General features: G+C 38.2%; 1 protein-coding gene across 1 annotated transcript in view; it reads left to right on the top strand.

Annotated features, from left to right (window-relative positions):
• The first annotated feature begins 1,751 nt into the window (after positions 1 to 1,751).
• Positions 1,752 to 13,869, top strand: part of mrvi1 (murine retrovirus integration site 1 homolog) — a 28,804-nt gene continuing 16,686 nt past the window's right edge. Inside the window, exons 1-15 of the mRNA XM_044096479.1 lie at positions 1,752 to 1,792; positions 1,891 to 1,943; positions 2,559 to 2,691; positions 3,546 to 3,654; positions 3,731 to 3,781; positions 3,852 to 3,929; positions 4,003 to 4,059; positions 4,149 to 4,208; positions 4,319 to 4,374; positions 5,796 to 5,889; positions 5,961 to 6,077; positions 6,165 to 6,226; positions 6,462 to 7,134; positions 7,368 to 7,518; positions 11,156 to 11,184. Coding sequence (XP_043952414.1) covers positions 1,758 to 1,792; positions 1,891 to 1,943; positions 2,559 to 2,691; positions 3,546 to 3,654; positions 3,731 to 3,781; positions 3,852 to 3,929; positions 4,003 to 4,059; positions 4,149 to 4,208; positions 4,319 to 4,374; positions 5,796 to 5,889; positions 5,961 to 6,077; positions 6,165 to 6,226; positions 6,462 to 7,134; positions 7,368 to 7,518; positions 11,156 to 11,184 — 1,758 coding nt within the window. The 5' untranslated portion in view covers positions 1,752 to 1,757. The remainder of the gene's footprint in view (positions 1,793 to 1,890; positions 1,944 to 2,558; positions 2,692 to 3,545; positions 3,655 to 3,730; positions 3,782 to 3,851; positions 3,930 to 4,002; positions 4,060 to 4,148; positions 4,209 to 4,318; positions 4,375 to 5,795; positions 5,890 to 5,960; positions 6,078 to 6,164; positions 6,227 to 6,461; positions 7,135 to 7,367; positions 7,519 to 11,155; positions 11,185 to 13,869) is intronic.

The following is a 13,869-nucleotide window of genomic DNA, read 5'->3' on the forward strand; positions in this document are numbered from 1 at the left end:
GAGTAAACGCGAACCAAAATGTTCCCCCTCAGAAGCACTGACACACAATAATAATATTACAAATAATAATACAGGCAATACACTATAATAAAATTGCATTTAATTATGTACAATTATGAACAAATTAGGGCACTTTTTTTTATTTTTTGCATTAATGGAACTTGGTGTCATCTGCACCAATTATCCACCGGCGAGCCAAGCGGGGCAGCATGAAGGCGGAGTATAAAAATAATCTCAAGTAGTTCATCAGCCGCCACATAACAGGTGCGCGTTCAAAAATGTTTAGTAAAAGATCATCAGATGGGGCCACTAACTGTCTCAAAAATCAAATCTTGAAAATCCTTAGGATTTAAGCAAAGTGATCGTATGTAGTTCAACTTTCCTAGGCAAAAACTGATTTGGCATGTTATTTATTCTCATAAATTAATATAAAAATACGTATGAGAAACTGTCTAATTGTTATGAATAACACGTGTAAAACAAACAAGTGTGAAGCACTGGGTTCTACTTCTCAATTAATAAAATAACCTTAGGCCGCCCTTCCCAGTGCTCTCTGGTTTCCCTCTTCTTTCTGATAGGAAACTCCTCCCTCGCCTCTCACCACACGGGTCATACTCCTGGTAACTGTTGAGACGTTTTTTGAAGACGGCACAGATGTCCAAATCTGCTATAGTTATTTTTGCACTGTTTATATGTTTGATTAAAACATATAAAATTTGACTGCATTTGTGTTGAACTCGTATATTTTAATTTTAAAAAATCCACCTGCCCCGTCTTTTCGCAGACTGCAGACTTGCCTTTTTTTCCAAGAGGAGGACCCAGGATGTCATCTGTTCATGACACAAAGTACAGGGAAAGCACGTTCATGGCTTATGTAGCATCACAGAAAATCAGATGAACATTAGATTGACAAGAAAGAAGAGTTTGAATATAATTTAGTCCCTATTTTTTTTTAGATGTAAATATATCTATTTTTTTATTTTGACAAACGATCAGCTTGGACTGGAAAGTAAGAATCTACCTTTGTTTGTTGTTTGTTCTCCAGATATCTAGTTTGAATTAATCCATACAGATGGAGTTTTATATAATGAATTTGGTTTTCCTATTTGTGATTTTCTTTCTTTCTAAACCTTTTATTATGTAACCTGCAGTTGCCCTGTCCATACTCAAAAGTTTATCTTCAGTCTTATAAAATAACATTGTATCTTGGTATTTAGATATTTAAATATTTATACAATATTTTATTTTTTAAGTTTTTGATATAAGGTGCATGGAAATCCGTTATCAGAAGAAGAGAAAAGTACAAAGCCTGACCCCTGTGATAGTAGGTGCTGCAGTACAGATTTTTTTCTTTCTCTATGCAAAAAGTACAATAATGTTTTATCATTTTAAGTTCCTGCGTCATACAGCTGTGGGACAGGGGAGATGCTTCAAGACAGTAAAGACACAAATGAATTTTCTGAGAATGAGCTCCTTGATATCATGTATAACAAATGTGATAAACGCAACACAGGTAATCTGGCTGCTCATATTTTCATTAGAACCTGAACATATAAGGGTGTATTGTATGTGACCTTTGCTAATTTTTTTTTCCTGCTTTTGTCTCAGCCTCAGGAGAAGTGTTGGCCTCCAGTATCATGCAGTACCTGCAAACCCTCACCGCTCAGAGCGAAGAGGACAAACTGGCTTCCCTGCGACAGCTCCTGGACCCTGACCTTCAGGACCCTCACGTGAGCAGGGAGACTTTTCAATCCGCGATGAGAACGTGGATTGGTCAGTGCAGGGAAGACAGGTGAGAGTGAGCTGTGAAGGTGGAATCTATTAAATAAGGTTTCATGTAGAATTTTTTTTTTTAGGTTTCGTACCAAATGAAATTATTTTATTCTTCAGCTCAGATGTCATTTCTTGGTCTCAGTCAGACTACTCTGAAGTGTCTGTAAATGGTAAGAGCAAATCAATTTTAATATCTCAATGAAATTAATAGGAAAATATTTACATTCACTGGATTTGCCTTTTATAAACCAGTGCAGCTCCCACAGAGGGCCATTATTGTTTCTGGTTAGTAGTTTCCTTCCTTCGTAAACTAAATGTGTTTATCTTGAGTATTCAGTCCTTTTTAAGCACTATTGTTTAATTGGGGGAGCTGCACAGTGGCACAGTTGGTAGAGCTGTTGCCTTGCAGCAAGAAGGTCCTGGGTTCGAATCCCAGCCCGGGGTCTTTCTGCATGGAGTTTGCATGTTCTCCCTGTGCATGACGGGTTCTCTCCAGGTTCTCCGGCTTCCTCCCACAGTCCAAACACATGACTGTCAGGTTAATTGGTCTCTCTAAATTCTCCCTAGGTGTGAGTGTGTGTGTGTGTATGGTTGTGTGTCCTGTATGTCTCTGTGTTGCCCTGCGACAGACTGGCGACCTGTCCAGGGTGAACCCCGCCTCTCGCCCGGAACGTAGCTGGAGATGGGCACCAGCAACCCTCCCGACCCCATTAGGGACAAGGGTGAACAGAAAATGGATGGATGTTTATTTGGGTTTAGTGAAAAAATGGACCTGTGTGATGTAGTGGCTGAACTGAAGCAAGCGCATCACCATCTGAGCGAGCAGAACAGCAGCCTGGTGAGGATGCTGGCTCAGTGTGAGGATGAAAACCTGCAGCTCAGTCTGGAGATCACAGAGCTGCAGAACAAGCTGCTCAGGTGAGGAAGAACATGCGTTACTCTCATATGTTGCAGAACAAATGTATCTACTTTTTAACATTATCACTTAAAGTAATTAGATAATAATATTTAACACAAAATGCAACATGTCATATTTAAAAATTGTAGAACAATGACAAACATGTATGTATTGATGTATTTCTGTCACATACAGTTCAAACTTACACACACTGTATAAAAATACCCATGGCCATGTTTTCTCACGTTCTCCAGTTATTTCATCCTTGGGTATGATTTTCAGATACCTGAAGGTTTCATGTCCTTAGGTCAAAACAATTATATGCAAGTATAAACACCACAAATGTCCCGCTGTCATATTTTCTTAGAAAGGAGAAAACATCTGACAGGTCATTCTGAGAGTATTCACAGTGAAATAAGTTCTTTACTAAGTTGTGCTGAAAGATTATTCAGGGATGAAGAAGTCATTAGCCTAAAAGCAGCATAAAAAACAGATTGCAGCTTGCAAATGCAAACAGGGGCAAATATATTAAATTTTAGAGACACAGCCTGTAAAAAGCACATTTAATATATTTACCAAAACTGCACATCTACATCTGTGGAACTAAACTGAAAAGGAGTTTAGAAAAACAACAATAGGACATCCATCCACCCACTTTTCCCTACATACAAACATACACACACACATAATTACAAATTAAAAAAAAATGTTTTAAGAAGAATGTACAATATTGTAGAAGACTTACCTACAGCAGCATTCTCTTTTTATGGTTTTCTGTCCGCCCAGACATGAATAGAGGAGTTTGCATTGTGAAACTGCTTTAAACTTTCTATTTTATTTGTGTTTGTTTGTTTTCTGTGTACAATTCTCAAAGATCAGCCATCAAAGCCCAGTCTGTGACAGAAAAGCTGGAAGAGACTCGTCAGATGCTGAAGGAGGTTCAGGAAACAGCCAGTCATACCCAAACAAGCTTCACCCAACTGGTACGTCCAACATGGAGCACTCTGCAATTATTGTGCATGCTGGGCATCATTTTTACTCTAGAAAATCCCTTTTCAGACCAATGAGACCGACCGTTTGAGGTTTCACATTAGAGTGCTTGAAGACAGGGTAAAGTAGACTTTAACTTTAAGCTTTTTGTGAGTTTGGATGAATACAAATGTTGATTCCGTTTACACAGAATGAAAGACTATCCTCTGAAAGGGCATACGCTGAAGAGCATGTCAACAAATTGAAGAGGGCTAACACCGAGTTAAGTGTAAGTTCAGATCTGTGTTTTTTTTTTCTCAGGGATTTGAGTTTTGCATAACTTTGTGTGTGTATGATTACAGGCTGAACATGTGGAGACTCTGGCTTTGGTGATGCTGAAACACAAAGAAATAACAAGGGTTCGGCTGTTGTGTAAATTTTAGGAGGATTATAAATTGAGAGTTTTATTATGTGTTATTTTATTCTATGTTTAAATTTCACTGTTTAGAAAAACATCCTACTGGACAAGATGAAGAACTTTCATGGGGAAAGTCACAAAATGATTGAGGTACATTGATCAAGACAAAGTGAGAAAAGACAAAACTCAGATCGTGAAGGAAGTCGGGTTCTGGCCTTGAGTGATCGGTGCTACATGTTTACTGGTTTGCGGTGTTTCAGGGTCTGCTGTCAGAGCTGTGGAGGTTACAGGAACATTCACATCAGCAACTTCTGAGGTAATAAATGTCACCAATGTTACAGCTGGCAATTACTAATAATACCAAAAGTCACAAAGTTGAAAGATGCATTACAGCTGACTAAACTGTGAGATGTTTAATAAGGAAAGACAGAACCAGATCAGAAGAATTTCTGACTGCAGAACCGGATCCTAATAAATTTAAACTTTCATTCTGTCGTTTTTATTTTTCCCTCTGCCTGGCTTCATTCTTCGAGGTTTTTATAGATTTTGCTTTATTGTTGTTAAGATCCTGTCTTTTATGTATTTTCTTTTCATTGGATGAATATTACTTTTCTCCTGCTTTCAAGGTAAAAGTTTGCGTCTTATGTCTTTTTTTTATTAGACTGTATATTTTAAATATTTGCCTTAGTCAGTGTTGTAATCACTATAACTGTGTGCTAGCTTCATGTTTTGCTTCATTTGTCTTCCTGTTTTCATTAGCCCTGTGCATGCAGCCGCGTCTCTGCTTCTGTGCTTTATTAGCCTGTCTGCTTTCTCTGTCCTGCTGCCAGCTCACCAGAAACCAGCTGCTCTGCGAGCCTCTGGTTCTTGGAGCTTCAGTTTTCTGTCCTTGTATTCCAGCCTTAGCTACAAATCAGTATTTAATTACTTCTTATGAACAGAGGAGTGTACACTTTGAAACATTTCCACATTTATAAACACATTCACTAACATTTTTTTCATGCATCTGATATTTTTGTATTAAAGTTATATTCAGTTAATTTGAGTTTTTATGTGGACAAAGATTTTAAAAAAAGTCCTAAGCTGCAAGGAAACCTTAACCACAAAATGTCTCCCATCAAATTAAGTGAATTTTTTTCTTATCGGTTGTGCGTGAGCTTGCGTGAAGGGAGATGCTTTGAAGCAGGATATCTCTTAAAATGGGGATTATGAAGGATTTGAATATAAATGATCTCTCTGCCAGCTCATTTCAGATAAGTTAATTAAAAAGATATTCAAAAATTAAATGTTGGTTGTGTTTGTCTCGTACGCCTTTGTGATCTAAAGTAGGCTTCAGTTTTTGTGCAATAGATGAATATTTCAGCTGTTAAAAGTCTGTACACAAGGAAAACATTTAAAAGTGTCTTTTTATCTATTTTCTTTTGAAGAATTGCAATAAATCTATGGTTTCTTTTCTTGCAAAGCGCAGAATGAGGAAATTCTATATTGACACAGTTGACAGCAAAAGATTGGTCAGCAGTAAAAGTGACACAAAAAAGTCATTGTTAGTGATGTGACCGTATCATTCAATGTAGAGCTCAGGCTTAGTTGCAACACAGAGCCTTTTAAAAACACATTATCACATTTGTTGTCCTCAACAGACACCACATGATTCATAGAAGTTTGTTTACTCGTATATGAACATCAGACATACTGAAGGAGCAGAGAGGTTTAATGAAATGTGCTAAATTCTGACAGGTTTGACCGACACTGTGTCACTCCTCTGAGCTCCCACGGTTTAAACCCTCCAAACCAGCACTCTGTGCAGAGTGAGATGCAGGACATGCAGCAGGTTGGCATCGCCACAGCAAAGTTCTTCTCCTTCATGTAGATCCATCTGTTTCATATCTTTGTCTGCAACAGCTTCACGGGGTTCAAGGTAGCAACAGTGTTCCAGTTGCCAATTCACACAGAGAAGATATTCAGGATGTCCTTCACAAGACCAAAAGTGATGAAATAGCTCATCTTCTGCACAGCAAGGTGAGGAGGGAGTTGGGGTGGGTGTTGATCTGAAGTTTGAAGCTAAATTCAGCAAAAGTGTTACATCTAGTATCTTCTCTTGTGCAGGCCAGGCCTTTTCCCTCCCGGCAGCAGAAACAGGCAACTCTGAGACAGAAGCTTCGTAAAGTGTATGTGAGATTTTATCGCTTTCTCCTGTTATGGTAACAGAAAGGAGACAGTACATGTTAGTCTCAAGGCCCAGCTTATAAAAATGGTGTCTGGTTTTGACAGTGTATTTATGAGCATCTCCATTTCACAACCCATAAGATTTACTGTCTAGCATAAGTGCAGTTTTAATGCCACAAGTTAACAAGATAACAGTGTGTAAAATGGATGTTTATAGAGCTGTGGTGGTGGTTTCAGGGAGCCTGAACTGCACATGTCTGTGTGGGAGGAGAAAGGGGAGAAAGACAAGAAGAAGCAGAAAGCCTGGGAGAAGGAGCATAAGCACAGCCAGACTGGGAATCAGAGTCCAGAGGCCAAGAAGGCAGTTCAGGTGAAACTGGAAGAAGAGGTTGCAACTTGCAGAGAGCGAGCTTCGGTGTTATTGCAGCTCCCCGAGACACATACAAAGCTCCTGCTAACGGAGGATGACATTAGTGACATGAAAAAGCAGGTCTGTCACCTGCATACCTCTCTGAAATCTGGACAGGGCTGTGCTGAACTCACAAGTCAAGTTCCCCACGTTTATAAAGGAGATGACACACAGGGTCAAGAAGAAGGCACAACTGTGGAAAAGGTGCTGAGGGATCAGGGGGATTCAGCCGTAGTCCTCAAGCCTGAGGAGATCTCAGCCTCAGAGTCAAAGCAACCTGAGCCGCAGGTGGACAGAAGTGATCTCCTGCTGACCCTGGGGAGGATCGAAGCGATGGTCAGCAGCGCTCTCGGGACGGCCGAGCTGGTGAGGCGGAGCGAGCGGATGGTGAGCCATGTGAGAGAAAAGATGGAGGGTATCACTCAGAAGATGGAACGGGCTTTGGACCGAGCAGCGGACACTGATGAGCCGATTGAGGTCAGGGAGAAACGTCCATCACAGGTTCGTCATTCTGAGAAATTTGTTTATATTTCATGGATGCTACTATAAAAGCAAATATTACAGTTCAGCTTCATCATTAACCTTGAACATGTTTTATTCAAACCATCTATTTATTGTGTGACTTTTTTTACGGAAAGATTCACTTTGATGATCATCTTTAGACGAGGATGTTTCTTAACCTTCACTATAACCTTAGTAATACAGTATCACACTTAATATCTGTTTTCCTGAAGTCCCCAGGTCTCACGCTGCCAGCAAATTGTGAAACAGGCACAATAAACTTCATAGAGGATGTTGGACCTGAACAGAAAGACATTACACAGATTCTTTCTTCATCTCCTGTTTTCCCAGAAGTTCCAGTGCCTCCACAGCTGCCCATGAATGGTATGGTGATGGCAACACAGAAATACGTTGAATGTGTTATCATGGTAATGGGGTACACAGTGAGACAGAGACGTATTAAAGCTACTTCCTTTTCTAGTGGTAATCCCAGGGGATTTCTGAAAATAGACTGTGCCGATATTTACATTTCACTCAGCAGCTGGTACAGAGGAAGGGGAGGGTGTGCTATCAGGGGCCACTGGGAATACTGGGAGAGATCCAAATGAGTTGTCTATGTTGATTTGGAGAGACATTAATATTTTTGGCAAAATTAGTCTTCACCAAAAGACATTTTGTACCAACAGTTTTTTAATTTGTGATTTTTTTTTGGTAAATGTTTAGAAGTAATTTAAGTAATTTGCTGTAATTTACTCATATTCTACTGCAAAGTGGTGTAGCACTGTGGTTTCAATAAGTATCTAACTGCAGGAGATTATTCAGGGTTATTATGGTTTCATCAGAGGTCACAATCTCTCATATTTCATAACTGACCTAAATGGGGATCAGAACAATTCAGTGTAAAACATGGTGGAAAAGAAAAACTTTTGAAAACAATATTAAATTCAAATGTGTGATTATTGATCTTCAAAACGAAATAAAATGCTGATTAACTCTCCTGTTATGTTCATTTCTGAGGTACAGCAATCATGTTCGTGGGTCAGTTTGACCCATGGAGTGTTTAATCATGCAATAGTCTCAGAAACCAAAAAACTCCAATACTAACAATTTCAATCAATATTTGTGCAATGATGTTTTTCTTTTATTTCTGACAAATAAAGGATCAATAACGACAATTTACTCGTTTACTCATTTGGACATAAAAAATGGAATTTACATATTTTATGTCCACTGAAAAAAACCTAGACACAATGAACAATAATTTCCTTGAAATCGATCTTTTGTAAAAAAAAAAAAAAAAAAAAAAAAAAAATTATTATTTTTTTGATATTTTTTTTTCAATGGGTGATCTTTATAGTTGAACTTGAAACACGAATTCTGTCCTGGGTCAAATTGACCCGCTGATTAAAATCAAAACAATGTTTCACTTCTGCTGAGTGTGTCCCACAGGAACAGAAAAGATTCCCGTCAAAAGTTGTGTGAACACCTGCTTTCTTGTAGTTTCCTAGTGAAGTAAAGAGAATAGTGAGAAAGTGGGCTTGTGTGTGTGGGGGGTGTGCATGTATGTGTGCGTGTGCGCGCATGTGTGTGTGAGGGGGGTAAGATATGGTTCATAGCTGCAAGGAAACATATAAAATTGGAATTTTTTTATGTCAAGGGCAATTAAGTTACTCTTCAACTTGACTGCCGGGTCAAATTGACCCAAACCGTATCTATGTAAAATGTAGACGCAGGGAGGGGGATTGCAAATGTATAAAATGAATACATTTTCAATTTATATGTAGAGTGCACCTATAAAGACAAATAGAAAAAGTTTCATGTAAAAGTAAATACTTCCAACTATTTAAAAAAAAAGGGTTTTTAAACTTTAAAACGGGTCAATTTGACCCGCACCATAACAGGAGGATTAAGTACATAAGTGTCAAATGGTTTATTAATGGATAAAAAATATAAAGTAGGATGGGACAAACAGCAGGAAATAAAATTAGGCATAATTCAAACTGCTTTTGAAACTGATCTGGAATTGTTCAAAACACAAAGAAATGAACCTCAATAAGAGTAAAGTAAAGTGGATAGGACTGATGCTGCTTTATGTTTCTGCAAGAAGAAAATCTCCTGCTAGTCTAAAGGAAAAGTTAACAGTAAACTTTCTCTATTTTTCTGTCTCCAAATTTAGTTATGCCAGTTCCCAAAACACTGAACAAAATCTCATCCTTTATCATGTTTTAGACATCCAGATTGTATGTACAAAGTTTTTTGAGTAATTTTAGCCATCATTACGCCATGTATTGTATAAATACAATCATGTTGACATCTCTTACTGCTTCTCCCATCAGTAATTAGGAAGCAATAGCTATGTTTAAAAATAGTCATTTTCTTTGCTTCTCTTCAAATGTCAAGCTTTAAATTCCATCTTGTTTAAAACAGTAATAACTAACATGGCTACGTGCCATATTGGAGGTAAACCTGCTGTACTATAACAGGCTGTATAGTTGCCTCAGTGTCTGTTCTTTATGATTATTTTACAACGGCATATCTAAAGGTAACATTGTGTTGTGCCGTGTTGGTGGTAGCTCGCTTTTGGTTAGCAAATGCAGCTGCATTAATCCAAACAGCAGCCGTGGGAGTGATAGTAAAGACTTTGTTGCTTCATTATGACGACAAGTTGAATTGTAGAGCTTTATGAATTATCTCTGAACAGAGTTAAATAGAATATGTGTTGAAGAGACAAACATGTTTTGATGTAAAATGTAAACATCAGCCACAGAAAACAAAGCCTTGTGACGATTCTATCATAAGAAAGTCATTACATTGAAGAAAGTGCTGTACCAATATGTGCTGAAAAGCCACTCAGAGAGGAAGAAGCCATAGTTCATAAAAAGCAGGATTATGCTTTGCAAATGCTCTAGGGAACAAAGACTTTAGTTTTTGTTGGCATGTCCTTTGGTCTGAAACTAAGACCATTTGGCCACAGTGACTAGTGCTGCATTTATAAGAAAAAAGTGAAATGTTTAGAAGCCTTATCACTTCTTGGGGTTTTGTCTTCATTTGGTATATTTAATCAAAGTATTTAAAAAAGGGTCACACAAACCAGTTAGTAAACTATCCAAGATTAAAATTTATGGCTACATTTCTTTTCACCAAATTTTCTTTTTTAGGAGCTTAAATGACAACCTTAATAATCTGGAAGTATCAAATCCAAATTCATCTCATATATTTGCAAACCTGCCTTTTGGTGCAGGTTCTACTTTCTGTGTGTTGGAAGTCAGATGGATCTGTTCAAAATTCTAATTCAAAATTAATTTATTGATCCCAAATGGAAAATTAATTATGTTTTAACTCATATTAATTCAACTTTTTTCAAAGAGCTATTGTAGATGCCTTTGTAATAAAAAAAAAAAGAGCTGTTGTTTTATTAATCTAAACTATGCTAGTAGAACTCCACAGAGTAATACAAATTGGCTTTAAGGTCACTGTTGTTAAAAATAAAATCAAATTTGATTCATAAAGTTATACAGTAGAACAGAATCTTAACTTTTTACCAATTCCCAATGAAAGAAATGCTTGAAGTGAGAAAACACCAGCTGTGATGGTGCTACTACCCACTAGCTCTTGGTTCCTCACTTGTTACTGCATAACAAGGCTCCTCCTGGGAGCCCCTGAAGCAGACAACGGGAGCTTTTAGCCAGTGGCTCAAGCACCAGATGTGCTTCAGATGGTTGCCAGGTTATTGTTGCCCTTAGCTATAGAGGTGGGCTGGGTGGCATACTTCTTGAAGCAACAATAGTTTTGATAACCAGAAAGAACATCATGCTTTGAGGATCAGCCCCAATTGGAAGACAACTCAATTTATTTCTTCCATCTTTTTTGCTTTCCTCTTTCTGTCACAGTGTCACATCTTTTCTTTCTTCTCCACTCCTTTTTTTTTTTACTGTTCCCTTTGACATTTGCATTGCACATGCCTTGCTGTTAAATGCAAATCAACTGTTTTCACAGTCTGTCTCTGCTTTGGCTCTAACAGGTGCTGCAGGACGAGGCAGCAGCTGGGAGGTAAGACCCACTCCTCAGAAAAATGTTGTGTTATTTCTTTATGTAGCGTTTGCATGCATACTGTTCTGTGTTACTGTGTTTTTAGTGCTGTTTTACATGAAAATATACATTTGCGGGAAGTACACTTTACTATATGCCTTTGTTATACAACACATGCTTCCTCAAACTATCTCAGGTCCAGGTAGAGATAGCAATAACAATAATCTTATTGTGTGTACAAAGACTTTCATCCACTGAAGGCCAACTTCAGTTTTCTTGTTAACCTTCAAGGGAGATTTTCTGTCTACAGGGAAACAGTTTCTCAAGTAAACATTTAAAATATTACAAAGGACACAAAATGTGAAGACTTTATTTAGATGAACAAATACAGAGAAACCATATTTTCCAAACCTGTTAAACTGGAAACTGTTTATCTTTGTCTTTAAAGGTACAAGTTTAGATCTCACTGGTGCATTTTTGTGTTTTGATCATGACAATGGCTTTATCTATGTGTCATAGACAAAGGGAGCTTTCATAAATTTGCATGTTTTGCTTCATTTTGGTTAATTTTGAACCATGTATTCTGCTAAAATAATAACCTCTATTACCCATCTGCTCTTTACTCTGTTGGATGGTGCATATGTTGTTTTACAGAAAAATCTACTTTAATTCTGCATTTGTTTTTATTCAGTGAATATTAAAAAAGTTCAGACTAATATTTTATTTTTCACCGTGTAGTTAAAGGCTGCAGTTATAATTTGATCATAAGGTAATTTCTGTTCACTGACCATATTTGTTATGTATTTTTAAACAATGGCTGGATTTTCATCAAATATATATATATATTTTTACCTTTTAACACAGTTATTATGTTCATCAATAGTGTTTTGTCTTGGATAAAATCCTCAAGGTGAAATGTCATCATTTACACAAAGGCACTGTTTATACTAGTCATCTATGCTGGAAATAGAAAATTAGAATAAGACAAAAGACTGTAAACTTGGTCAAAAGCAGCAACTAAAGTTATTACAATAGTGCACTGAAGTTAGGTGAGTAAGAATGTGTGACTTTCTGGCTCAAACTGCTCCTTTTGTAAGCAGTATCATTCAACCTGCAGAAGTTTGAATGATCATGTGACCTAAAAAGCTGTCTTCCCCCAAACAGTGTGGTTGCTCTGTCCTTGTTTTCTCTGGGTGGTCAGCGAACTTAAATCAGAAACACCAAGCAGTAAGAAAGAGCAGCAATGATCAAGGTTTTGACAGAGCAGATTAGCAAATAGCTATGGAGCTTAAGAGCTCGGAAGTGGATTCCTCATAGTCAAAGGAGTAAACACAGATCAGCTGGGCGCAGTCTTTCTGCCTGCCTCACACAGAAAACCAAACAAAAAGTTTCCTACACCTATATAAAAATAAATAAATGCTTTCAAAAGAGAAATGTTTCATCTTGTCCTGGTCTTATTTAGGGATAATTTTAAGATCAGATGCCTGAGATCACATAATCACACATACGCATACACTTCACAGCAGCTTAAAGAGGCGCACTGAGTCCTTCTCCTTAAATGGTAAAAGCTCCCAGGAGTGAAAGAGAGGCTGTTGCTGCTGAAAAAAGCCAGGGAACAGAGGGGACGGGAGAAGGAAGAAGAAGCCCTGAGGACTGAGAGTTTTCTGGGGGAAACTGTGACAGTGACAGCTTGGTTGTGGGAAGTGTCTGAGTTGGAGAGATCAGCTGGAGTCGCAGCAGTGTAGCGGTGGACTCAGGTAATGTGCACACTCTCCGTGGACAGGTTCAGATCTTCAGCTGTTTGTTGCTGTGGGGTTTCAGTGGATTATTGGACACATGTAGCTTTTTTTAATCTCTTCAGCTGCTTGAACCATCTGCATGAAGGTTTGTGGACTGCTCTGTTTGACTGCAGTGACTTTATGTAAAACTGCTTGCATAGCTAATGTGTGGCTTGCCACTTTGGAAGTCTGTTCAGTCAACTCTCCTCCCTCTGCCTGACTTTACATCACAGAGCCCGTTGCAACTTTTATTTTCTTACACTTCCTCTGGCATGTTATCTCAGATTGTGCCTGTGTCCAAACCACTTCCTCTACTGGCTCTGCATTCTGTGCTTCACACAACCAAATTTTAAACAAATCTGGCATGAAGGAGTTGGCCTATGTAACCGATAAAGGGAGGAAGACGCTGCTTTCTTTGCCTTTCTCTCTCTCATTCTTGAACAATTTTGGTAGAAAATCAAGTCGTCTGTCTGGTTTGTTTGAAGACGAAGGGCAAGACTTGGTTACAAGAGAATATCTGAGCTCAGGATTGCGTGTTCTGTTCTTTTCTCCCACAGGAAACCATCTGAGTGATTCAATTACTCTGCAATATTTATCTCAGTCTCATGGTCTGTGGGAGCAGCTCTCTGCACTGCAGCCTCCTGCAGAGCAGGTTGGCACCTTTGTTTAGGTTCAGTCCTTTTCAAGCTGTGCAACGTTTCTTCAGTGTGTCTGACAGTGTTTGGTCGGGGCAGGATTCTAGATTCCAGAACTATTCAAGAGTGTTTCATTAAGTAATCTCCACTGAACATTAAAAGAAACTAGATTTGTGGACTGTAATTTATTCAGAATCAGCTCTATCATTAAAACCTCAACTGAAGATTAGAACAGCAAGAGCCAATAATTAGCATGATATTGTCATCGCACAAACAAATATAATGGCTAAATA

Source organism: Gambusia affinis, linkage group LG02, assembly GCF_019740435.1.
Source record: "Gambusia affinis linkage group LG02, SWU_Gaff_1.0, whole genome shotgun sequence".
In the NCBI taxonomy this organism is placed as follows: Eukaryota; Metazoa; Chordata; class Actinopteri; order Cyprinodontiformes; family Poeciliidae; genus Gambusia; species Gambusia affinis.